Raw genomic sequence first — 24,655 nt, 5'->3', positions numbered from 1 at the left:
CGCGCAAAGCTGCGCCTGAGCTCTAGTCCTTACCCAGCGAACCCCCTACCCCTACTTTCTTCCTTAGCTTGAATTCTTGGGCTGGTGGCTCCCCCCAGTCACCCCCACTGAGCACCAGGCTGGGCCCTGAAGGCTCTGAGCTGTTCTGCAAGGGGTATACCATGAGGTGCACTGAGTAGAGAAACAGGCCTTTATTCTGGACAGGGGTGGCTGGGAGCTCAGTCTCCTAACAAGATAGCGGCCTCGCGTACGTGCTGCCGGACTACGCGATCCAGCACCGTGTGCACGTCTCGGGCTGCCCGGGCCGCGGCCTCTAGCACCTGCTCCAGGTGATCCTCATGCAGCCGGGCATCCATTTCAAGCAGAGCAATCTGGCCTGAAGCTGGCAGCAGGGCCAGGGCTAGTTGGGGACCCCCAGCGGCTTCTTCCACATGGCTGAGGTCCGCCAGGGCTGTGCTGTCCACAAATCCTGCTGAGCACGCACACACAAAGTCCCTCATGGGTATCCCTGCATCCATCACTGCCAGAGTGGCTGCATTCACACAAGCTGCGTAGGTCCCACCATCTGCTTGCAGCACCTACAGGGTGCAAGGCATCAGATTGAGATTGCCATTCTGCGCTCTGGCACCTCAGCCCACCTTCATACTCTCCAGCCCTTCTCCCTCCTTGGGTTGAGGCTGCTCACCTGCACATAGATGTCAATCTGAGAACGTGGGTGCAGCTGGGTAAGGATAGCTGCTTCGAAGGTCTGACGTAACTGCAGCCCCATCTCGCAGGACTTTCTGTCCCCATGTGGGCGTCGCTTTCGCTCCCCTGTGCTAAAGGTGGCTGAACTATACTGACAGTTCACCAGGGCTCGGTCAGGCAGGGCTCTTGAACGGGAGCCCCGGATCTGGAGGAGAAAAGATGTGAGTCAGACCTACCCCTCCTGTCTTACATTCTCCAATCTTAACATGGCTCATCCCACCTCCTTTCTTCCTCAAACACCTCAGAGTAGTGCAGCTATTTTACCTCCAAGGCATACTGGAGGGAGGGTCACTTGCCAGTCTAAGCCACATCACCTCTGACCTGCTTGACTCTTTCTGATTGCTCCATCCCCCCCAAAACTAATCTCCACAGGGTGACCTGAGTGTCCCCTTCATACCTACACTCTATGCACTCTCCAAATCCTTCCCCCCAGGCCTACTAAGCCCTAGATTCTTATCTCCGTGTAAACCCCTCAACTGAATTTGGAGCTCCTGCCCTTCTCCCTACTAATAGACTTTCTGCTCTGCACAGATGCCACACGTGTCTTCCTTCTACCTAGCTTCTTCCATCTAGGAAGCTACGTTCCCACATTCGTACGTTGGCCAGACACTGTTAAAAGTGCTGAAGATGCGCCACTTTAAGCCGAAATGATTTTTTTAAGCCCCTATGCTCAAGGAGTGTATGGCCGGGAGAGAAGTCACACGACGGAATGAATGGAGTTGACGTTTGAGGTGGTAGCTGCCGACAGGCCGGTTGGCCTGTTGTTGGGGGCGTGGAGACCTGCGGGTGAGGAAGCTGAGCGAGTGCGGCGCCGCCGAGGGGCGGGCGCGTGGAAGGCCGGGTCGCCGAGCGCGCGCGTGTGCGCGTGCGCAGTGCGAGGACCCGGCGCTCCGGCGAGATGCGGTCCTGGGCCCCGGCCGCGCCGCGCCCGCGTCGCCCACTTGCCTCGTGCGGCCCGTAGACCACCGCCAGCGCCTTGGTGTTGCCCTGCTCGATGTAGGCCGAGCCGTCCGCCTGCGCAAACACGCCCATCCGCGCCTGGATCTTGCGCAGCTCTCCCGCGCGACGTCCGTCCACGCGGTAGCCCTGGTCGGACAGGAGCTCCAGGCCCGCCATCCTGCAGCCCGGCTCTTTACTTTCCGGAGACCGCGGGTTCCATACGGCTTCCGGCGGGTCGGACCACTTCCGGCCCTGGCTCTACGGCTTCCGACGGCCCGGTCTGGTCCTGTGAACTAGGGTTCCGGCAGCCCGGTCCGTCTTCTCTCCCTTCCGGTTGCGGGGCCCTCGGGCTCTCGGCGGAACCGGCCTGCCGATGGGTGGTTTCCGGCGGCCGGGGCCCAGGGGCTCCGGCTTCCGGCCGTGACGCCGCCGCAGGGGAGGCCGGGCCCGTGGGTTTCCTCGGCCCCCCGCGTCCGCCGCCCCCCCCCGGCGGAAGCACGGCCGCCCCCCCCGCGTCCGCCGCCCCCCCCCGGCGGAAGCACGGCCGCCCCCCCCCCCGCGTCCGCCGCCCCCCCCCGGCGGAAGCACGGCCGCCCCCCCCCCGCGTCCGCCACCCCCCCCCCCCCGGCGGAAGCACGGCCGCCGTCTCGCCCGGCCCGGCCGCGTTTTCTGTGGAAACCGCAGGCGCTGTGTTCTCCCGAGCACCGCGGCACCCCTTTGGGAACGCTGAGAAAACGCGCCGGACTCACATGGACACGTGGAACGGGACCCCCCCCCCCCCCCGTACAGCCACCGAAAACTCCAGACGGAGCCGGAGTGGGGGTTCTGGAGAAGTCCCAGCCGGCGCCGGCGGCCTGAGCATCGCGGTGCCGCGCCAGCCGGGCTGCGAAGTCCGTGAGACTCTGATCTCCAATGACCCCCAGAAAACAGGACGTGGCGCTGGGGCTCAGGCGGTGGAGCGCTCGCCCTGAGCCGAAGAGCGCAGGGACAGCGCCCAGGCCTGGGTTCAAGCCCCACGACCAATAAAGAATTGGGGCAGAGGCTAAATGTATCCATAATCATTAAATAGTCTGGGTTACAGTTGTGACCTGGGTGACCATTGTGGAGAGATTTCGGAGGAACTCATCACTTGAGGGGCAATCTGGACATCTGGACAGCCTCATCATTATGAGTAACGTGTGTGTGTCTTGAACTCTGGGCCATGGTTTCTAGTGCCCCACAGCTTATCACTGGAGGTGGTAACCAGAAGAGTTTCTGGATACAAATTTCTGACTCTTAAGAAGGGAAGAGTGTATTAAGCATAAGCTGTGTTTGTACAAACAATTCCAGCACAGTGAGCCACCCTTCTCTGAATGGTGGAAATCCTTCCAAAACCACTTTCCCAGATACCAGGCAACTGTGAGCTTGCCTTTGTGGAAAGGCCCTCTAAAGTTGAAAGTAAGACTAACTGGTACTGGGTGCCTCTGGCTCACGCCTGTCATCCTAGCTACTCAGGAGGCTGAGATCTGAGGATCACGGTTCAAAGCCAGCCCAGGCAAGAAAATCTATGAGATTTTTTTTTTTTTTTTTTTTTTTTTTTTGGTCAGTCATGGGTCCTGAACTCTGGGCCTGGGCACTGTCTCTCACTCAGCTCTTCAGCTCAAGGCTAGTGCTCTGCCACTTGAGCCACCGTATCACAGTTTTTTTGTGCTTATGTGGTGCTGAGGAATTGAGCCCAGAGCTTCATGCCTGCAAGGCAAGCACGCTACTACTGAGCCACCTAGCCAGCCCTCCAACTAGCCAGCAAAAAGCCAGAAGTAGAGTTGTGGCTCAAGTGGTTGAATGCCAGCCTTGAGCAAAAAAAAAAAAAAAAAAAAACACACACTAAAGACAGAGCCAAGGCCCTGAATTCAAGCCCCACCATCAACACCCCCACACACACACATGGTGAGAGGTATTACACTTGAGAAACTATCCAATGTGTTTCACACATCAGTCCTGTGATCTCAGAGCCTTTTGGGTTTTCTTGGTGAGTCTAGGTTCTCCTTCAATAGCCAACATAAGTCAGTCAGTGTCAGCAGCTCGTCCCAGTTCTGCCCTCCCCTATGCAGCAGAAAGAGCAGTTTACTGATCCTTAGGATATGACTGCCGGGCGCCAGTGGCTCACGCCTGTAATCCTAGCTACTCAGGAGGCTGAGATCTGAGGATCGAGGTTCAAATCCAGCCTGGGCAGGAAAGTCCGTGAAACTCTTATCTCGCAGAAACCACCAGAAAACCAGAAGTGGTGCTCAAGTGGTAGAGCGCTATCCTTGAGCTGAAGAGCTGAGGGACAGCACTCAGGCCTAGAGTTCAAGCCCCACGACCAACCAAAAAAAAAAAAATAGGATATGACTTCCCACAGAATCATGCTTCCCTGGAGCAGATCCACACAGCCGAGGGGAGTGGGTTCTGGGGGGAGAGGCAGTCTTGCTTGTAGTCATTTTACTCTTTCAAATTTTCCCAAGTGGGGTGGTGTAATGGCATGTGTTTGTGGTCCCAGATATTCAGGAAGCTGAGGTGGGAGGGTTACTTGAGTCTCCATATTACCTGGGCAGTTAGCACGACCCCCTCCCAAACTGAACATATGACCGCGTTGCCAGCTCCCCAGCCTGGAAGGAGCTGGTCTGTGCAGTTTCACAGCAGACATGACGCTGAAGCCCAGCTTTCTAGGGCACACAGAAGCATCTTAGCAGACAAGCCCAGCCCAGAAGGGCAAGCCCCTTCAGCAGAGTGTGCCACCATTCTAGTAGGCCACTGAGAATTTGTGAGGAGGGAGCACTAAGTCAAGAGCTCATTGCCACAGGTAAGCCCAAGGGGTTTCGTGGTGTGCAGCGTTGTCCTGGAGGTGAGGTGTTCAGGGACTGAGGTGGAGATGTTTGCAGGCAGGAGGGCAAAGTCAAATCCAGAGTAGGTGACAATTCTAACAAAGCTCTTCCTGTCAAGAAGCAAGGGGTATGTTGGGCGCCGGTGGCTCACGTCTGTCATCCTAGCTACTCAGGAGGCTGAGATCTGAGGATTGTGGTTCAAAGCCAGCCGGGGCAGGAAAGTCCATGAAACGCTTTATCTCCAATAAACCACCAGAAAACTGGAAGTGGCGCTGTAGCTCAAGTGGTAGAGCGCTCGCCTTGAGCTGAAGAGCTGAGGGACCGTGCCCAGGCCCAGAGTTCAAGCCCCACAACTGACAAAAAAAAAAGCAAGGGGTATGGAGTGGCTGGGCTCTGTTGCTACGGTTGGGTAGGCAGTGAGCCCCTGTGTTACACTTGGATCTGAAATGTCCCACCTTGGGCCCATGTGTCCACTGCTCCCCCCTCCCCTTTCAAGGACCTTTGTGTGTCCATGGCTCATCCCCAAGGCCTGTGTATGCACAGCTGGCGTAAGGCCTTACACTCAGGCCTTTTACCCCACAACCCCCACTCTGTCACCTGAACCATGCCTTTCCTGGCTTTTTGCTAGTTAATTAGAGATAAGAATCTTGTGGATTTGGATGTCTAGCTTCAAACTGGGATCTTTAGATCTCAGACTCCTGAGCAGATGGTGATAGGTGTGAAACAAGCCACTTGGGCTTTTTTTTTTTTTTTTTTTTTTTGTCAGTCCTGGGGCTTGAACTCTGGGCTTGGGTGCTGTCCTTGTACTCTTCAGCTCAAGGCTAGCCCTCTACCACTTGAACTACAGTGCCACTTCCAGCTTTTTCTATGTATGTGGTACTTAGGAATCAAACCCAGGGCTTCATGCATGCTAGGCAAGCGCTCTATCACTAAGCCACCTTCCCATTTCTCCAGACCAGTTTTATAAAGTCTGTTTCCTCACAGTATGCTCTCACACACTTCCTCCCACCCCTGCCTGCTTATTTTTAAGAACTTCTAAGCTAGGCATAAGCTTATAATCCCACCACTTGGAATGCTGAGGCAAGAGAATCTTGAGTTCAAGGCAAGCCTGAGCTCGGTAGTGAGGTCCTGTCCCCACAGAACAACAACAAAAATTCTACTTTTCTAAAAGTTGCAATTTATTTTTTAGCCATTGAGTGGCCAAAGGTCATGCTTAAACTTCCTTGCTGATGAGGCTCCTGTCCTTTGCTCTTTATTCTTTTGGTCTTGCCCCCACTTTTTTTCTGTCAGTCCGAGGACTTAATTGAAGGCCTGGGCATTGTCCCTGAGCTTCTTTTTGCTCAAAGTTAGCACTCTACCACTTGAGGCACAGTGCCACTTCCAGCTTTCTCTCTGAACCCAGGGCTTCATGCATGCTGGGCAAGCACTCTACCACTGAGCCACCTTCCCAGCCCTGTCTTTGCTCTTTATCCTTTATCTGTGTGGCAGGAATATGTTCCAGTCTGTTGCCCAGTGTCAGGGACTAAGTCATGACTATCTAGGACACCAACTCTGGTGAATCTCATCTTATTTGGCAAAAGGCATCTGGGTAGGCCTTAAGTGTAATCTTTATAAGAGGGAAACAGAGGGGCTGGGAAGGTGGCTCAGTGGTAGAGTGCTTGTCTTGAATGCATGAGTTCCTGGGTTCGGTTCCTCAGCACCACATAAGCAGAAAAAGCTGGATGTGGACCTGTAGCTCAGGTGGTAGGGCACTAGATTTGAACTGAAGAGCTGAGTGACAGCACCCAGACCCAGAGTTCAGGCCCCACGACCAACAACAACAACAAAAAAAAAAAAAAAAAAGAGGGAAACAGGAATTTGATTGCAAAAGAAGAAGCCATGTGACTATACATGCAGAAACTAGAGCAGTGGCCATAAGCCAAGAACACTGGCATCTCTGGGAGGTAGAAAAGGCAGAGGATGAATTCCTGTAATCTCTAGAAGGAGCCATCCTGTTAACCCTTTAGTCCTATTGATCCAGCTCTGACTTGGTTGAAGAACAGTAGAATAAATCTGTGTCATTTTAAGCGTCCACATCTTAACTGCTTGGGACTCAAGTTTTAATAAAGAAAGGATTGGGCCAGGGAGCATGGTTAAGAAGTCTTGGTCAGCTGTGGTCTAGCTAGTCACTATTTCAGGTCTGGTTGTGAAGAAGCCCACATTCTGTACAGGGGTAATTCAGTCCCCATCATGAGATAATTGCTCCTGTTAGTTCTCACTGTGATAGTTGCTCCTGTTAGGGGACAGTCTGTCATAGGCCAGGGCTTGAGGAGATTTTTCAATCCATGAGGAAATGTCCATTACCCTGTTCCCAGTTTCTATGGGTCTTGAATGTGTCTAGTTTTTTTTTTTTTTTTTTGTCCGTCATGGGTCTTGAACTCTGGGCCTGAGCGCTGTCCCTCAGCTCTTCAGCTCAAGGCGAGCACTCTACCACTTGAGCTATAGCGCCACTTCCGGTTTTCTGGTGGTTTATTGGAGATAGGAGTCTCACGGTCTCTCCTGCCCGGGCTGGCTTTGAACCGCGATCCTCAGATCTCAGCCTCCTGAGTAGCTAGGATTACAGGCGTGAGCCACCAGCGCCCGGCTCTTGAATGTGTCTAGTATGTGAATATTCACTCACATTTCCTGGGGTTGGGATTATTTCCTAATTATAGAAACTAAATTGTCACTGCTGCACTTGTAATGAATGCAGCAGAGCCTCCGGTAGGTCAGCTCTCAGGCTCAGCGCTTCTCCATCGCTCCCGATCACCACAGGACAGGACACACCAGGGTTTGTCCCCTGGAATTCCAGAGTGAAAATCATACTCATCAAGCAAGCAAAAAGGAAATGATGATGTCAAGTAAATAATTATAATATGACTACAAAACAACTGCACAGAAGGATAAGCTGGGAGATTCTTTTTTTTTTGGTGGGTTGTGGGGCTTGAACTCTGGGCCTGGGCGCTGTCCCTGTACTCTTCAGCTCAAGGCGAGCATTCTACCACTTGAGCCACAGTGCCACTTCCGTTTTTTTTTTTTTTCCTAGTGGTTTATTGTAGATACAAGTCTCATGGACTTTCCTGCCTGGGCTGGCTTTGAACTGCAATCCTCAGATCTCAAGATCCTGAGTAGCTAGGATTACAGGCGTGAGCCACCTTGCTTGCCTTCTGTGAGATTCTTATCTCCAATCAACCATCAGAAAACCAGAAATGGTGCTGTGGCTCAAGTGTTAGAGTGCTCATCTTGAAAGAGCCCAAAGACAGCACCCAGGCCCAGTGATGGAGCCCCACGTACAACAACAACAACAACAAAAAGATAGCAGATAAAAAGAAGTCCTTCACATGATCTGAACCACAGACCCAAGATCCTCCTGAGGAGGGCTGGCCCCGCCCCGGTGTCTGGCGCCCTTGCCTTGATGGTGCTCCTTCCTGATCATCTCCTTGCTCACCCCGGCCTGTCCCGCCATGGATGTCCAGCTCCTGCTGCTGCTGGGTGAGAAATGCCCTCGTCTTTTCAGGGGCTGCCCCAAGTTGTGCAGACTCACGGCCTGGCATGGGGGCTGCATGGCGGGCCAGTGGGTGCCAGGTAGATGCTGGGTGTGCTTGAGTCCCACACTTCTCCGACAGCACACCTGAGCCAGGCTGGGACAGAGAAGGTTTGTGTCCATGAGGGGCTTCCAGAAGGGAACAGAGGCTTGGGCCCGAATGGCGGGCCAGATCTCAGGGCCAGAAGTCAGAGATCGGGTGGTGCTGTGGCGGTGGGATGGCTGGGCCGCAGGCCTGAAGCCCCAGAATGCAGGGGTGGGGCAGCCGCTGACCTCACAATGGCGGAACTGCCCCCGGCCAATATACCAGCCACGAAGTAGCTGCTACCACGTTCTGTTGGTCATGTCCCTTCTTAGCAGCTATGAGGGCCTGCGGCAGGAGATTCAGCGGCTGGCACAGGAGAATGAGGAGCTACGGCGGCTGGTACAGCTTATCCAGGAGAACCAGGAACTGAAGCTGGTCCTCCGGAGCAGGGGCAGCGGCCTGGGCTTCTGCAGCTCAGGATTTCTGGCGGAGGTCACCGGAGGCACCCGGGTGCCCAGGCGCAAGACAATTAAATTCAAGGATGCTGACAGAGGTGAGCCTCAGCCAGCTCAGACCTGACCGCTGCTGAGTACAAGGCCTTGGGTGCTGGCAGCCGAGATGGACAAGTGTGTGTGGGGGTCTTTCAGGAAGCTCTTACTGCAGGGAGGAGGTGACAGCTCTGACGTAGTGATATCTGAGTGGAGCTGCAGAAAAAGAAGAGAATGGTGTGGCTGGGGTTGGCTTTCTAGGCCAAGAGAACAGATGGTGTGGAGGCTTTGACTTGGCAGGCATTTTTTTTTTTTTTGGGTCCGGTCGTGGGGCCTGAACTCTGGGCCTGGGCGCTGTCCCTCAGCTCTTCAGCTCAAGGCTAGCACTCTACCACTTGAGCCACAGAGCCACTTCCGGCTTTTTTCTTTTTGCTTATGTGGTGCTGAGGAATGGAACCCAGGGACTCATGCATGCAAGGCAAGTGCTCTACCACTGAGCCACCTTCCCAGCCCGGCAGCGATTTGTTTTTAAGACTGATCAAGAACGTGAGGTAGGCAGGACAGGAGAGGCCTTCAGGGCAGAGAGCTGGAGGTTACGCTGCCCCCTGCTCTGTGCTCCCTGGACTTTAAGATTGTCAGGGAAGCTGCCCCACGTCTGAGAGCTCACGCCTGTCATCCTAGCTACTCAGGAGGCTGAGACTTGAGGATCACAATTCAAAGCCAGTCCAGGCAGGAAAGTCCATGAGACTTTCATCTTCAATAAACCACTTAGAAAACCAGAAGTGGTGCTGTGGTTAAATGGTAGAGCGCTAGCCTTGAGCTGAAGAGCTGAGGGACAGCGCCCAGGCCCAGAATTCAAGGCCCACCTCTCACCTCCCCTCCAAAAAAAAGATGGGGCAGGGAACAGCTCAGCCCCATTCCTAGAGAGAAGGGACTGAAAGTTGGCCAAGGTGAAGCCGTAAACCCCAGGCAGGTTCTGGAAACACACACACACACACACACACACACACACACACACACACACACACACACACACACACACACACACACACACTTACATAGTTGAAGTGGCCAAGGCAGGCTGGACGCCCTCCAGATGAGAAAGAGTGGGAGGCCTGGGTGGCTTTGCCCTGAGAGGGGAAGTTGCCCTTGAGCTTTGGGAAGGCCTTCCATCCAGAGCCTGGGGTACTGGAGCAGGCAGCTGGCAGGGCCTGTGAGGCCTGGCACCTCCTTCCCTCCCTTGAGCTCCCAGGAGGAGTGCAGCACAGAGGGAGCTAGGCATTCCTACACTCAGGGGCAGAGGTGACCACGTGAGGCTGGCGGAGGAGGCGGACTGGGAGCAGCCAGCAGGGACCTTTGCTCTGCAGCTTTGGTGCCTTGTGGTCAGTCAGGTTGCTGTGAAGCTAGTGCAAGTGCAGGTAGACATCTGGAAGGGGGCGTGGCCTCATGAGGGGGAGAGGGCCAGCTAGGCTATTGCTGGGGGGACAAGACCTAGAATGCTCTGACCTCACAGGAACTACATCTGGGGCAAAGACAGGAGATGGAGAGGCTGGAGAGGAGCTTGTGGTCTGGGCCATAAGTCTGGACTGGATAAAAATAAAGTAGGCTGAAGCCAGGCACTGGTGGCTCACGCCTGTCATCCTAGCCTTACTCAGGAGGCCAAGATCTGACCATTGAGGTTCAAAGGCAGCCCAGGCAGAAAAGCCCATGAGACTCATCTCCAATAAACCACCAGAAAACCAGAAGTGGTGCTGTGGCTCAAGTGTTAGAGCACTAGCCTTAAGTACAAAGTGGCTCAAGGACAGTGCCCAAGCCCAGAGTTCAAGCCCCAGGACCAGCATGAAAAAGAAGAAGAAAAAAGTAGGCTAAGTGCAGGGCCAGAGGTGCGCTGCGTTCTGTAGAAGTCTGCCTTGAGTCAGATAGGGGACCCGCACTGACATGAGGCCGCTGACCAGAGCTCCCACAGCTGCCCATAGGGGAGACGGGGGGGGGGCTCCCACTCCTTGCTGTGTTGTGTTGGTCTAGGGCCCCCACTGGGCACAGGAGCGGGCTGGGCAGCAGGAAGGGAAAGGGCGAGGGTCTGGCAGCAGCACTGTCGGAGGCACCTCTCACTTGGGTGGCCATCTGGAGGAGGCTGGACAGCTCGGCCAGCCCACCACGGGGGAGGTAGGTCCTGAGTGCATGCTGCCGGGCCACAGCTTCTAGGGAGCTGGAATCCATCTCACATGACCCAGGGAAGGCCAGAGGGGTGAGACCCCCGGGAAAGGGAGCCAGGAGACGAACTACTGCCAGGAACAGCCACCAGGGGACTGAGTGTGGGGTGAGGACATCCCTGGGTGCACAGGAGATGTCAGGTAGAGTGGAATCAGATACCACCGTGCTGCTCTGAATCAGTCAGACCTCTGTCTGCCCTGTGTTGACTTGGACTAGGCACTGGATCTGGTCCTTCTAGCCCTGTGTCCTTTCATTGTTATTGTTATTATTGTTGCAATCAAGTAGTTGTAAAAAGGAGTTACAATTCTATAACTCAGGCTTTGAGTACAATGTCATGGGGCTTGAACTCTGGGCCTGGGTGCTGTCCCTCAACTTTTCAGCTCAAGGTGAGTGCTCTACCACTTGAGCCACAGCACCACTTCCGTTTTCCTAGTGGTTTATTGGAGGTAAGAATCTCCCGGACTTTCCTGCCAGGGCTGGCTTTGAACTGTGATCCTCAGATCTCAACTTCCTGAGTAGCTGGGATGACAGGCGCGAGCCACCAGGGCCCAGCGAATGTCGCCCCTCTTGTTATGCCTCATTTCTTCCCCCCTCCCATCACTACCCTCAAGTTAGATAGTTTGTTTTGCACATAGTGTACATTGAATGTAAAGACACATTGGTCGCCCTTCCTCCTGGCATTCCTGTGCTCGCTTTGCCCACTCCCCCAAACATGTTTCCACTTCCTGGTCTTCATTTTGGTCAGTGGTACTTTAGTTGTTCAGGGAGTACCACGTTTCCTTTTGCTCCGGGACGACAGGGAGCCAGGGAGCCGTGAGCCCCGGGCAGCCCAGAGTCCACTACCGCAGCGCACAGCAAGCCCAGCGCACCCTGCCGCACCCTGCCTCCCAGGCCCCGCAGGGCTGGGGCGGGGAGCCGCGGGGGCCTCGGCTGTGCTCGTGGCCGGCGCTGCTAGGCGAGGCCGGGGCTTCGCTGACCTCCCCGGTTCCTGCGTGGGGCAGCGCCGCCCTTGCCGGGTGTGAGCCGCTCGCCCTGGCCGCCGGGGACCTGGCCTCCTCCCCTGCAGGGCCCTGGGACGAGGGCTGGTGGAGCCGGGCCTCTGCTTTCTGGGACTCAACTCCCTGAGCAACAGCAAAAGGAAACCGGAGCCCTCCGGATCCCCCCGCCTGCCCCACCCGTGCGGCCCTCCCGCGTTGGGAGGACAGCAGCCCCTCGACGCGGTCTGGGCTCGGGCCTCCCGCGGCGGCGGCGGGTCCGGCCCCTCGCGCGCCTGCGCGCTCCCGGGGTGGGGCTCCCCTTCGTTGCTCTCCAGTCGCCCTTTGGTCGCCCGGCTGCCCGAGCGCAATCCCAGCGAGGCCCGCCTCGGGGGAACGGCCCGGGGCACCGGGAAGGGTGACCTTGAGCCGCGGCTCAGCGCCCGCTGCCCGCAGCCTGGGCCAGGGGTCGCCGGGGACACCGGGCGGCGGAGGCGCCGGGGCGGGGCGGGTCGGGCAGTGCTTGTGCAATCCGCAGGCTGAGCCCGGACCTGGGGGCTAGGCCCCGCCCCGCCCCGCGGCAGGCCCCGCCCCCGGCCCCGCCCCGCGGCAGGCCCGGCCCCGCCCCCCCGGCCCGGCCCCGGGGCGGGCAGGGGAGCAGATCGCTGCCAGCCGGAGCTGACTCGACGGACAGGTGGGCCCTCGACCCCCGCCCCAGCGCCTTCCTCCCGTCTTGCCCTCCTCTCTCCTCGGCCCGCTCCTGGTGGGCTCCGGCTCCGGCCGGGCGCCCCGCCCCGCCTGCACGGTTCCCGCCCCGCCCTGCCCGGCGGCTGCGGCCCGCAGGCCAGGGCCCAGGGTGAGCCTGCCCGGGTCGGCCGCGGGTGCCCGGCTTCGGTCCGTGCAGATCAGCCCCCAGGCGTGGCCCTCAGCCTCCCTGTTGTCCAGTTCTCCCAGGGCTCCCCGCCGAAGAGCTGCAGCCGGACTCCAGCCACACCAGCATGGCCACCCCCGAGGGCCGCTTCCATTTTGCCATCGACCGCGGAGGCACCTTCACAGACGTCTTTGCCCAGTGCCCGGGAGGGCACGTGCGGGTCTTGAAGCTGCTGTCAGAGGATCCCGCCAACTACGCAGACGCGCCGACGGAGGGCATCCGTCGGATCCTGGAGCAGGTGGGCCAAGGCGCCAGGGTGGGGCGTAGAGGGAGCTCAGCGGGTCCTGATGCCGGCCTGGTGACCCCCAGGAGGGGGGCTTGCTGCTGCCCCGAGACCAGCCTCTGGACACCAGTCAGATCGCCAGCATCCGCATGGGGACCACAGTGGCCACCAACGCGCTACTGGAGCGGCGGGGAGAGCGGGTGGCATTGCTGGTGACACGTGGTTTCCGAGACCTGCTGCACATTGGCACGCAGGCCCGCCCCGACCTCTTTGACCTGGTGAGCTCTTACCCGCCACCTGCATGCTGAGCAGGGGGCTTCTACCCCTCCCCACCGGGCTAACCACCACGCCCTGTGTGGGGTGAGGTGGAAGCCCCACCGCTGTGGCTGGGCTCCTGGTAGGAGCGGCCTCCGTGGTGGTGGGGCAGTTGGCCCCGGGCACACTCTGATGCCCCAGGGCAAAGAACCCTCCCCCCACCGTTGGCCTTGCTGGGCTGCTTCCTGGGCCTGTGGAGTTGCCGAGCAGGCCCTGGCCTGCTCGGCTTGGCCTGCCAACCCTACCCCACCCACTCTCCCTGCCCAGGCCGTGCCCATGCCGGAGGTGCTGTACGAGGACGTGCTGGAGGTGGAGGAGCGAGTGGTGCTGTACCGGGGAGAGCCAGGCGCCCGGTCTCCAGTGAAAGGTGTGCCTGCCAGGCATGCGCAAAGCCCTGGGTTTGATCCCTGCCACTGACAAAGTTAAGGAAGAGTTGACTGGGCATAGCGTCCATGCCTACAAATACACCTGTCATCCCAGCCTTTGGGAGGCTGGGGCAAGAGGGCCACCCATTTGGTGCTAGCATGGGCTGTGCGGAGGGACTCTGTGTCACACTTCTCCCCTGGCACAAACCACTCACCAACGCCCCAGCGGCGGTGAGGTCTAGAGGCAAGCAGATCCTTTAATTGGGCTCCATGGGGTCCTGCAGGCCGCACAGGGGACCTGCTGGAGGTGCAGCAGCCGGTGGACCTGGGGGCGCTGCGTGGGAAGCTGGAGGGGCTGCTGGCGCGGGGCATCCGCAGCCTCGCCGTGGTGCTCATGCACTCGTACACGTGAGTGAGGAGCCGGCGGCGGGAGGCGGCAGGCCCGCCAGGGCCTGGGGTCTTGGCGGGCACAGTGACCCTGAGTTTTCATTGTAGGTGGGCCCAGCACGAGCAGCAGGTGGGCACGCTGGCCCGGGAGCTGGGGTTCACGCACGTGTCCCTGTCCTCGGAGGCCATGCCGATGGTGCGGATCGTTCCCCGGGGGCACACAGCCTGCGCCGATGCCTACCTCACTCCCGCCATCCAGCGCTATGTGCAGGGCTTCCGCAGAGGCTTCCAGGGCCAGCTCAAGGTGAGGCCCAGGGCGGCCTGGCGTACCCGGGGCGGCCTGGTGTGCAGGCCCGCCCTTGGCCCAGGTGCTGTGCCGGCCCAGATGCTCATGCCCTGTTTCCCCCCCCCCCCGGGGTTCACAGGATGTGCAGGTGCTCTTCATGCGCTCAGACGGAGGCCTGGCGCCCATGGACACCTTCAGAGGCTCCCGCGCGGTGCTCTCGGGGCCCGCGGGCGGCGTGGTTGGCTACTCTACCACCACCTACAAGCTGGAGGGCGGTCAGCCCGTCATTGGCTTTGACATGGGAGGTACAGGGGCGGAAGCGGGCGGGGCGGAGGGCGGCCTGGGGAATATTCTCCCTGCCAGGCCGCGTCGGGGAACTCCCAGCATGCTGTCCACCAGGCACGTCCACGGACGTGAGCCGCTATGCCGGGGAGTTTGAGCACGTCTTCGAGGCCAGCACCGCTGGCGTCACCCTGCAGGCCCCCCAGCTGGATATCAACACAGTGGCGGCTGGCGGGGGCTCCCGCCTCTTCTTCAGGTGGGTTTCCACCCCTCTCTTCTGGATCTCTCACCCTTTCTCTCTCCCGCCTCCAAGTCTAGTCCTCTGTCTCCCAAGGTCTGGCCTCTTTGCTGTTGGGCCCGAGTCTGCAGGTGCCCACCCAGGCCCCGCCTGCTACCGAAAAGGTAAGGTGTGACCCAGCCCTGGACGCCTGCCCTGCCCTCTCCACAGTCACCTGGGCCTGCCCTGCTCCTCCAGCTCCATCCCAGCCTCCCACTCCGGGCCACCTGTCCCCAGTCCCCAACCTCCACACCATGCCCACCTCCCAGGGGGCCCTGTGACCGTGACGGATGCTAATCTAGTCCTGGGTCGCCTGCTGCCTGCTTCCTTCCCCTGCATTTTCGGGCCTGGAGAGGACCAGCCACTGTCCCCCGAGGCCTCCCGGAAGGCCCTGGAAGCTGTGGCCGCTGAGGTCAACAGCTTCTTGACCACCGGCCCCTGCCCCGCCTCCCCGCTGAGCCTGGAAGAAGTGGCCATGGGGTTCATACGCGTGGCCAACGAGGCCATGTGCCGCCCCATCCGGGCCCTCACCCAGGTATGCCCGCCTCATCTCCCGTGGGCCCTGCCCCTGACCCCACACCTCTCGCCCAGCCCTGTCCACCGCGTAGAGACAGAGGCTGCCTGGCCTGGGGGAAGGGGTGCTATTGACGTTCTCTTGGTCCCCAGGCTCGAGGCCACGATCCCTCAGCCCATGTGCTGGCCTGCTTCGGGGGAGCCGGTGGGCAGCACGCCTGTGCCATTGCCCGGGCGCTCGGCATGGACAGCGTGCACATTCACAGGTGGGCCTGGGCGGGGGCCGCAGCCGGGGAGCTGGCTCTGGATTCACAGGTGGGCCTGGGCGGGGGGTGGGGTGGGGGGGTGGGGGGGGTGAGGCCGGGGAGCTGGCTCTGGATTCACAGGTGGGCCTGGGCGGGGGGGGGGGGGGTGTGGGGGTGTGAGGCCAGGGAGCTGGCTCTGGATTCACAGGTGGGCCTGGGCGGGGGTGTGGGGGGTGTGTGGGGGTGTGAGGCCAGGGAGCTGGCTCTGGATTCACAGGTGGGCCTGGGCCGGGGGGGGGGGGGGGGGGGGTGAGGCCAGGGAGCTGGCTCTGGATTCACAGGTGGGCCTGGGGGGGGTGAGGCCGGGGAGCTGGCTCTGGATTCACAGGTGGGCCTGGGCGGGGGTGTGGGGGGTGTGGGGGGGGTGTGGGGGTGTGAGGCCAGGGAGCTGGCTCTGGATTCACAGGTGGGCCTGGGTGGGGGGGGGGAGGGGGGAGGGGGGCGGAGGGCGAGGCCGGGGAGCCGGCTCTGGATTCACAGGTGGGCCTGGGCCGGGGGGGGGGGGTGGGGGGGGAGGGGGGCGGGGGGCGAGGCCGGGGAGCTGGCTCTGGATTCACAGGTGGGCCTGGGCAGGGGGGGGGAGGGGGAGGGGGGCGGGGGGCGAGGCCGGGGAGCCGGCTCTGGATTCACAGGTGGGCCTGGGCCGGGGGGGGGGGGGGGGGTGAGGCCGGGGAGCCGGCTCTGGATTCACAGGTGGGCCTGGGCGGGGCCGTGGCCGGGGAGCTGGCTCTGGAGATGCCCTCACTGTGTGCTTCTCTTCCTGCAGGCACAGCGGGCTGTTGTCGGCGCTGGGGCTGGCCCTGGCGGATGTGGTGCACGAGGCTCAGGAGCCCTGCTCCCTCTCCTACACCCCTGAGACTTTCGTGCAGCTGGACCAGAGGCTGAGCCGCCTGGAGGAGCAGTGTGTGGAGGCCTTGCAGGCCCAGGGCTTCCCCAGGTGGGTCCGGCGGTGCCAGCACAGGGTCTGATTGTTCCTGCCATGCCATTGGCAGGGTCACTGCCTGAGGGACCTTAAGGGCGATTTGTGGTCAGGAGAGGACTCCTGGGTTCTCAGTGCCTGAGGAAGTGAGACAGGCGTCCTGGGTGGCTCTGGGTGAGCGCCCCACCGTGTGCCACAGATCCCAGATCAGCACCGAGAGCTTCCTGCACCTGCGCTACCAGGGCACGGACTGTGCCCTCATGGTGTCTGCCCACCAGCACCCAGCCACAGCCCACTCCCCCCATGCCGGAGACTTCGGGGCAGCCTTTGTGGAGAGGTCTGTGAGCCCTCCTCCTGGGAGCTGGGGGGCAGCCACTCCTCGGCTCCCTCACCTTCGTGGTGTCTTTGGGTGGGGTACAGGTACATGAGGGAGTTTGGCTTTGTCATCCCCGAGAGGCCGGTGGTGGTAGACGACGTCAGGGTGAGGGGCACTGGCCGCAGTGGCCTCCGGCTGGAGGACGCGCCCAGAGTGCAGACCGGGCCTCCCCGCGTGGACAAGGTCTGTGACCCTCCCCGCCCTGGCTCGCACATGGCTGAGGCCTGTGGGGAGGGCAGGCTGCGGTGGGGGCCGCGGGGCGCTCGGGGGCCCTCGGAGCCCGGCTTCTTTACATCCTCTGCAGGTGACCCAGTGCTATTTTGAGGGAGGCTACCAGGAGACCCCAGTGTACCTGTTAGGAGAGCTGGGCTATGGGCACCAGCTCCACGGGCCCTGCCTCATCATCGACAGCAATAGGTAGAGGAAGCCTTTCCAGGGGCTGGTGTGTGTGTGTGCGTGGGGGGCGGGGGGTACCTGAGCTGTTAGGACTGCAGTGGGCGTGCCGCTTTGCCTGGCGCTCTGGGGTGCCCCTTGGCAGCTCCCCTGCACCCGCTCTCCCAGCACCATACTTGTGGAGCCTGGCTGCCAGGCAGAAGTGACGGAGACCGGGGATATCCGCATCTCTGTGGGGGCCGAGGCGCCCAGCACAGTGAGCACCAAGCTCGATCCCATCCAGCTGTCCATCTTCTCGCACCGCTTCATGAGCATCGCTGGTGAGTGGCCACCACTGTCGGGTGAGGCCTGGCTGCTGTGGGACCGAACGTGGGAGAGGCGCAGGCGGGCTGGTGGACTGTATCAGCTCTCATCCCCTGGCCAAGAGGAGGGGAACAATTCTTACTAGCAACTCGCGGGCGGGCATGTCTCAGGCAGGACAAACGCCGTGTGAGAGGCAGGTGCCACGAGCTCATCTGGGTGGGATTAGGCCAGGGGCTTTCTGGAACCTGGGAGACTGTGCCTGGGGACCAAGCCATTGCTGGGCCAGACAGGATGGAGGTAGCAGAGGAGTTCTTAGCTTCTCTTACATGGGCACGGCTACAGCCTGGCGACCACATGGGCATGTGGCCACTTTGATCCTCTGTGGGGCGTGCCAGGTCCCGGGTTTGGGCATCGGAGAGCCTGACCCTGGGGGTCCCATCGCAGGATGCACAGGTGGCATCCTGCCCCAGCCCCCTTCCCCGGGGCCAGGCGTGGGGAGGCGGGGCCGGCAGGCACCTGGTTACTCTGTGTCCCCAGAGCAGATGGGCCGCATCCTGCAGCGCACGGCCATCTCCACCAACATCAAGGAGCGTCTCGACTTCTCCTGTGCCCTCTTTGGGCCCGACGGGGGTCTGGTCTCCAATGCCCCGCACATCCCTGTGCACCTGGGCGCGATGCAGGAGACCGTGCAGTTCCAGGTACGGAGAGCGCCTCCTCACCCACCCTGACCTGCCCCTGCTTTCCTCCCCCACTCTGCACCTGTCTCTTGGTTTCAGATCCAGCACTTGGGCTCCAATCTCCACCCTGGCGACGTTCTGCTCAGCAACCATCCCAGTGCGGGAGGCAGCCATCTTCCGGACCTGACTGTCATCACTCCCGTAAGAGGGCTGCCTGGCTGGCTGGGGTGACTACCTCTGGGGACACGGTTGACCACTGCTCTCCCCTGCTTAGGTGTTTTGGCCAGGTCAGACTCGGCCTGTGTTCTATGTGGCTAGCCGTGGGCACCACGCTGACATTGGGGGTATCACCCCGGGCTCCATGCCCCCCCACTCCACGACACTGCAGCAGGAGGGCGCTGTCTTTTTGTCCTTCAAGCTGGTCCAGGGGGGAGTCTTCCAGGAGGAAGGTGAGTGGGAGGGGGGCCGTGGTGAGCGTCCAGCTGGCTGGGATGGGCTGCGCTAGGCCTGGCTGAGCTGGCCCTTGGGATCCAGCCCACAGCCCAGGCCTGTCCTGATGAACCCTCAGTCCTCTGGGCCAGTGCAGATCCTCAGGCATGACCGGGGGGACTGAGATGAATTCCACCTGAGCCTTGGAAGGCCCTGGGAAGGTGGTTTGGGGTGAGAATTGTCCAGGACATCCAAGCAGCAGCGTGCAGAAGGGAGCAGGGTCCATTTCAAGACGGATGGCTGTTCCCACCCACACTGGGGCTGGGGCTGGGCAGTACAGCTGGGCCTGGCTGTCCAGCAGCGAGGCATGGATGAGGATTTTTGGCCCGGCTGGCACTGCTGCCTGCATCCCTGCAGGGGATGCGGGTTCCAGAGAGTCCTGGATGGGGGGAGGGGTCGGGTGTGCCAGCGGCAGTGGCCCTGGATCATACTGAGTGTGAAGCTGGGTGGAGGATGGAAGGTGCTGGGTGGAAATTCAGAGTGGGTGTTGGATGGAATTTTGGGGGAAGTGAGGTGTCAGGTTTGGACAACTAGAGGATGGAGTTCCTGGTACAGAGCCAGCTGCTGGGAGATGGAGGCCGTGGGAAAGAGCATTACTTTGAGGTTGCAGGGGTCTGAGGGCAGGGCAACAGTGTGAAGAGACACAGGGTAGTGTGTGTGTGTGTGTGTGTGTGTGTGTGTGTGTGTGTGTGTGTGTTTGCGCGCGCCACAGGTCCTTAGGGTGCCAGGGGCGTGGACAAGGTGACCTGGTCAGCGGAAGCCGGGCAGACAAGTGCAAACACATGACATGGCCAGAGGCCAGGCTCTGTGGGGGGAGGGGGGCGGGGCAGGAGGTTTCTCCTGAGGTGTAGGGGAGGAGCTGAGCCAGACCTCTCCTGCTGAGGTGTGGGGGGGGCTGGGCCCACCTCTCCTGCTGAGGTGTGGGAGGGGCTGGGCCCACCTCTCCTGCTGAGGTGTGGGAGGGGCTGGGCCCACCTCTCCTGCTGAGGTGTGGGAGGGGCTGGGCAGACCTCTCCTGCTGAGGTGTGGGAGGGGCTGGGCCGACCTCTCCTGCTGAGGTGTGGGAGGGGCTGGGCCCACCTCTCCTGCTGAGGTGTGGGAGGGGCTGGGCCCACCTCTCCTGCTGAGGTGTGGGAGGGGCTGGGCAGACCTCTCTTGCTGGTATGAGTGGGAAAGGAGCCTCTCAGGTCAGAGATAGGAGGGTGGAGATCAGACAGGTACCTGGTACATGGGCAGGCCCGTGAGCAGGGCAAGCTGGGGAGTGTCAGGGAAGTGGATTTTGTCCTGAGAAAGGGAGGATGCAGAGAAGGCAGGAAGGAGTCCCCTTCCCCCAGGCAATGACCTCCAGCTTCAGTGAGGTCATTGGCAAAGCTGCTGCCCAACATGCCGTGGGATAGTGGTCAGCAGAAGAGTAGGGTGGAGGCTGGCGTCCTCAGGGGCCCTGAGTCAGGGAGCGGGGAGGGAGGGGACAACAGGAGGTCTCAGACCCACTGGGTAGGACGCAGCGGGTGTAGGAAAGGGCACCAGGCGGCCTGAGCAGGGAGTAGTGCTTCAGTGGAGACCCTGTCCATCCAGCGGTGACAGAGGCCCTGCGGGCACCGGGCAAGATCTCCGGCTGCAGCGGAACCAGGAACCTACATGACAACCTGTCCGATCTCCGCGCCCAGGTGGCAGCCAACCAGAAGGGCATCCAGTTGGTGGGAGAGCTCATTGGGCAGTACGGCCTGGATGTGGTGCAGGCGTACATGGGCCACATTCAGGTGGGCCTGGGTGCAGGTGCACGGGCAGTGCAGGGGCTCCTCAGGGTGGCATGGCGCGTCTGAGCCCCTCTCCCTGCCAGGCGAACGCCGAGCTGGCCGTGCGGGACATGCTGCGGGCCTTCGGCGCGTCCCGGCAGGCCCGGGGCCTGCCCCTGGAGGTGCTGGCCGAGGACTACATGGACGACGGCTCCCCCATCCGCCTCCGCGTTCAGGTCAACCTCAATCAGGTGGGGCCTGGCGGGAGGCGGGGGCGTGGCCCCGTGACCCCTGATCTCCCCGTGGGGGCCCCAGTGGTCAGGGAAGGTGGGGCGTGGCCCCGCGACCCCTGATGTTCCCCCCCCTTGGCCAGGGCAGCGCTGTGTTTGACTTCACCGGCACCGGGCCTGAGGTGTTCGGCAACCTCAACGCCCCGCGCGCCATCACACTGTCCTCGCTCATCTACTGCTTGCGGTGTCTGGTGGGCCGGGACATCCCACTCAACCAGGTGGGCAGAGGCGAGCTCGGGTCCCGGAGTGCGGGTCACCCCAGCGCGGGCCTGGGGTGGGCTTTCCTGGAACCTGAGCCGCTCGCGGGGCGCAGGGCTGCCTGGCGCCCGTGCGCGTGGTGATTCCCAGAGGCTCCATTCTGGATCCATCCGCGGAGGCCGCCGTGGTGGGCGGCAACGTGCTCACGTCGCAGCGCGTGGTGGACGTCATCCTGGGGGCCTTCGGGGCCTGTGCCGCCTCGCAGGTACGGTGGGCGGAGCCAGCAGCGTGCGGGGCGGGGCGAGGGCCAGCCAGGGGGCGGGGCGGCGGGGCGGGGCCTGGCCGGGAGCGAGTGCCACCTCGCCGTTGCCCCTTGACCCGGCCAGGGCTGCATGAACAACGTGACCCTGGGCAACGCCCACATGGGCTACTATGAGACGGTGGCGGGCGGCGCGGGAGCGGGTCCTGGCTGGCACGGACGCAGCGGCGTCCACACCCACATGACCAACACGCGCATCACCGACCCGGAGATCCTGGAGAGCCGGTGGGCCGGGCCGGCGGGGGCGGGGCGGGGCCGGCGGGGGCGGGGGCCGGCGCGGGCGGGGCCGGCGGGGCGGGCGGGGCCCGGGCCGCGGCCGCCCTGAGCGCCTGCCCCGCGCAGGTACCCCGTCATCCTGCGCCGCTTTGAGCTGCGGCCCGGCTCCGGAGGCCGCGGCCGCTTCCGGGGCGGCGACGGCGTGGTCCGCGAGCTGCTGTTCCGGGAGGAGGCGCTGCTGTCGGTGCTCACCGAGCGCCGCGCCTTCCGGCCGTACGGCCTGCACGGTAGGCGGCGCCCCGTCCCTCCCCCGCCGCGGCCCGGCCCGGCCCCGCCTCCACCCCGGCCCTGCCTTCCCCGCAGGGGGCGAGCCTGGCGCCCGCGGGTTAAACCTGCTGATCCGCAAGGATGGCCGCACGGTGAACCTGGGCGGGAAGACGTCCGTGTCCGTGTACCCTGGGGTGAGCGATGCGGCCTTGGCCTTCACCCCACCCCTGCCCTCAAGGAGGGACCGCGATGCAGAAGTAGTCAGAGGCAGGGTTTAGTCAGCCCCGGCGGCCCCCGCGCTGACCCCGCGCCTCCTTCCACAGGACGTATTCTGCCTTCACACGCCCGGCGGCGGGGGCTACGGTGACCCAGAGGACCCCGGCCCCCCTCCCGGTTCTCCTCCGCAGCCCCCAGCCTTCCCTGAGCGGGGCAGCGTTTATGAGTACCGTCGTGCCCAGGAGGCCGTGTGAGGGACTTCGCCATAAATTAAATCGCCTGCTTCTGGGGCAGAGGCCAGACCCAACACTGCGTACGTCTTGGTCCGTCCGTGTCGCTGACCATCCCCGTGGTGCACCTTACGTGCCAGTGTCGGAACCCTGGGAAACGCGGAGCTGCAGGCCCACGGGCAGGTGGTCTGTGAGCCCAGCCAAGGCGGTACTGAAGGTCACCTGCTCCACCTCCTGGTGGTGGGAGTCAGGCTGAGGTGTGGTCTCGGCCAGCGGGCCCACTGCCCTGAGCTCTGGCACTTACTGGGTTCAGTAGGCCCCCCGGCACTCCCCGGTACATGATGTAGTCCAGGCGTCGGCCCCTCCAGGGTTTAGCTCTCCGGCTACCCTGGGGAGAGCCTGCCATGTAGATGTGGCGATCTTTCTCCTGCTCCAGGGCCCTGGGAGAGGGATGGTATGATGGAGGCAAGGCATCCCTCTCAGTGCGCAGACACACACAGTGGCTACTACTCACCTGCGGAGCATTTCCGGGGAGCTGGCTACCGAGTGGTGGAGCATGGAGGTGCTCAGGATCGTCCCTGTGGGGTTGGAAGGCAAAATCAGCCGGTGCTTTGCCTACAGCCTTCCCTGGCCACTCCCCGGGTGTCCTACCCAGGGACCAGGGCTGCTCCTGGCCCGTGCCCAGCCGGCAGGGGTCCTGAAAACAACTGAAGAGCTTGTGCTCCTGTTCCTGCTTGTGCTCTGTGGAGAAAACCCAGGTGCCTGGTGGGTGGGCCCAGGCCTTTCGGTTCTGTCCCATCCCAGCGTCAGCTCACCTTTGGAGCAGTTGTCAAAGTTTAGGTCTCCCAGGAGCACGCTGAAGGCCACCACCTCTCCGCTCTGGCAGCCTTCCTCCTCAAACTGTTCTGCCCAGTCCAGCAGCAGCGTGAGCTGTGCGCAGCGCAGGGCCCCGTCCTCTAGGAGTGCAGGGCGGTGGGGGGGGTGGCAGGCTCAGCTCAGGACCCTCGCCTTGGACACTCTGCCTCCCCTCGTGTCTGGGTCTGACCCCACTAGAGCTCCTTGGGAGCGCGGGGCGGCGGGGGCCTGGGCGAGGTGCTCACCGGCGGGCGCCTGCAGGTGCGTGCAGTGCAGGAACCCCACGACGCACCGCCCGTCCAGGGCGCCCAGCTGCACCTGCAACGGCACTCAAGGCTCGGCTCTCCCGGGCCCCCGGCCCCCCCCCCCCCAGCCGGCCGGCCGGCGGGTACCTGCGCGGACAGCAGGCCCTTGGAGGCCAGCGCGTCCTCGCGCCTCGAGTCGGGGAAACAGCGGAAGGAGGCCCGCAGCAGCGGGTAGCGCGAGGCCAGGAGCAGCCCGCTGCCAAGCAGCTTGAGGTGCGGCCCGGGCCGCAGGCCGAGCGCGCCCACGTCCCACAGCACCGGGCCCAGGCTGGGCGCCAGGCGGCGTGCCAGGCGCCGCGCGGCCCGGAGGTCGAAGACCTCCTGCAGGCACACGAAGTCCAGGCCCGCGGGCAGGGTGGCCAGCAGGGCCGCGCGGGGGGCGCGGGGCGGCGAGGGCGGCGGGGTTGGCGAGGGCGGCGAGGGCGGCGGGGCCGGCGAGGGCGGCGGGGTTGGCGAGGGCGGCGGGGGCGCACTCGCAGCCGCCCAGGCCAGCGCGGCGCCCAGCGCCTCGGCCCGCCGCTGGCTGTGCGGCAGGTTGCTGAAGCGCGCCAGCCCGTCGGGGAGCAGGCACAGGTTGGCGGTGAGGAAGCCGAAGCGGCGCGGGCCCGCGCGCGGGCTCCAGGGCGCGGGCGGCGCCCAGCAGGCCGGCGGCGGCCGGTAGCGGAAGGGCCGGCGCAGGGCCTGCAGCGGCAGCCAGAGCAGCAGGCCGGGCAGCGCCAGCGGGAGCCCGGCCAGCAGCAGCAGCGCCAGCGCCGCGGCGCCGCCCGCCACGGCCCGCAGCCACCCGCGCCCGCCCGCGGGCCCCGCCGGCGCGCAGTGGCCCAGGAGCCGGTCCAGGAGCCAGTAGGCCGGGAAGAGCAGCAGGAGGGCGGCGCGGTGGAGGACGTGCAGCGCCGCGTGCGGGAAGGGCGAGGCCCGCAGGCCCGCGGGGGCCGGCGCGCCGGGCGGTGGCGCCATAGGGGCGCGGGGCCGAGCCCCACGCGTGGCCGTGGAGGACGGAGGGGACCCCTCCCGGCAGACCCGCCCCGGGCCGCGCCCCGCCCGCCTCCCGCGACTTGCCGGACGCGGGATGCCGGGCGCCCCTCGAAGCCCGGCCCGGCCCGCGCCTCCGGGCAGCGCCGCGGAGGCCCAGGGAGGCGCCGAGGGCGTTAGCGTGGGCCGCGGCGCTGCCCACGCGCCGGCCGCGGGAC

The 24,655-nt window shown here is 62.6% G+C and overlaps 3 protein-coding genes and 1 long non-coding RNA gene across 5 annotated transcripts; 1 reads left to right on the top strand and 3 right to left on the bottom strand.

Annotated features, from left to right (window-relative positions):
• Positions 1-172: 172 nt before the first annotated feature.
• LOC138829606 (exosome complex component RRP41) lies at positions 173-2,162 on the bottom strand. Its single transcript, XM_070026023.1, has 3 exons — positions 1,693-2,162; positions 686-892; positions 173-578 (listed from the first exon to the last, which is right to left on the bottom strand). The coding sequence occupies exons 1-3, from the start codon at positions 1,861-1,863 to the stop codon at positions 219-221; spliced, it is 738 nt and encodes a 245-aa protein (XP_069882124.1). The 5' UTR covers positions 1,864-2,162; the 3' UTR covers positions 173-218.
• A 5,242-nt stretch (positions 2,163-7,404) lies between these two features.
• On the bottom strand, positions 7,405-9,835 carry LOC138829605 (uncharacterized). The gene is made up of 2 exons (XR_011372676.1): positions 9,663-9,835; positions 7,405-8,820 (listed from the first exon to the last, which is right to left on the bottom strand). It is a non-coding gene; the product is annotated as an uncharacterized lncRNA (long non-coding RNA).
• On the top strand, positions 8,420-22,382 carry LOC138829604 (5-oxoprolinase). 2 transcript variants are annotated; one of them, XM_070026020.1, is made up of 27 exons: positions 8,420-8,669; positions 12,738-12,961; positions 13,033-13,224; positions 13,529-13,628; positions 13,911-14,034; positions 14,122-14,317; positions 14,439-14,604; positions 14,699-14,837; positions 14,916-14,983; positions 15,128-15,393; positions 15,525-15,637; positions 16,443-16,613; positions 16,795-16,932; positions 17,016-17,154; positions 17,276-17,388; positions 17,533-17,684; positions 18,205-18,365; positions 18,444-18,545; positions 18,619-18,793; positions 20,409-20,593; positions 20,674-20,820; positions 20,943-21,077; positions 21,173-21,322; positions 21,444-21,601; positions 21,719-21,879; positions 21,956-22,053; positions 22,183-22,382. In XM_070026020.1, exons 1-27 carry the CDS (start codon positions 8,435-8,437, stop codon positions 22,327-22,329), a joined length of 4,155 nt encoding a protein of 1,384 aa, XP_069882121.1. In that variant the 5' UTR covers positions 8,420-8,434; the 3' UTR covers positions 22,330-22,382. The 2 variants fall into 2 exon arrangements, with proteins under 2 accessions (XP_069882121.1, XP_069882122.1); XM_070026021.1 differs by lacking the exon at positions 8,420-8,669 and adding an exon at positions 12,425-12,486.
• On the bottom strand, positions 22,370-24,422 carry LOC138829568 (sphingomyelin phosphodiesterase 5-like). The gene is made up of 7 exons (XM_070025917.1): positions 23,553-24,422; positions 23,406-23,478; positions 23,121-23,261; positions 22,957-23,046; positions 22,820-22,883; positions 22,610-22,745; positions 22,370-22,539 (listed from the first exon to the last, which is right to left on the bottom strand). Exons 1-7 carry the CDS (start codon positions 24,420-24,422, stop codon positions 22,435-22,437), a joined length of 1,479 nt encoding a protein of 492 aa, XP_069882018.1. The 3' UTR covers positions 22,370-22,434.
• Between the last annotated feature and the right edge of the window lie 233 nt (positions 24,423-24,655).

This window comes from Dipodomys merriami, unplaced genomic scaffold, assembly GCF_024711535.1.
Source record: "Dipodomys merriami isolate MVZ:Mamm:240054 unplaced genomic scaffold, mDipMer1.0.p SCAF_174, whole genome shotgun sequence".
Classification (NCBI taxonomy): Eukaryota; Metazoa; Chordata; class Mammalia; order Rodentia; family Heteromyidae; genus Dipodomys; species Dipodomys merriami.
The sequence above is the reverse complement of the archived record's forward strand: the minus strand, read 5'-3'. Positions and strand labels throughout refer to the sequence as shown.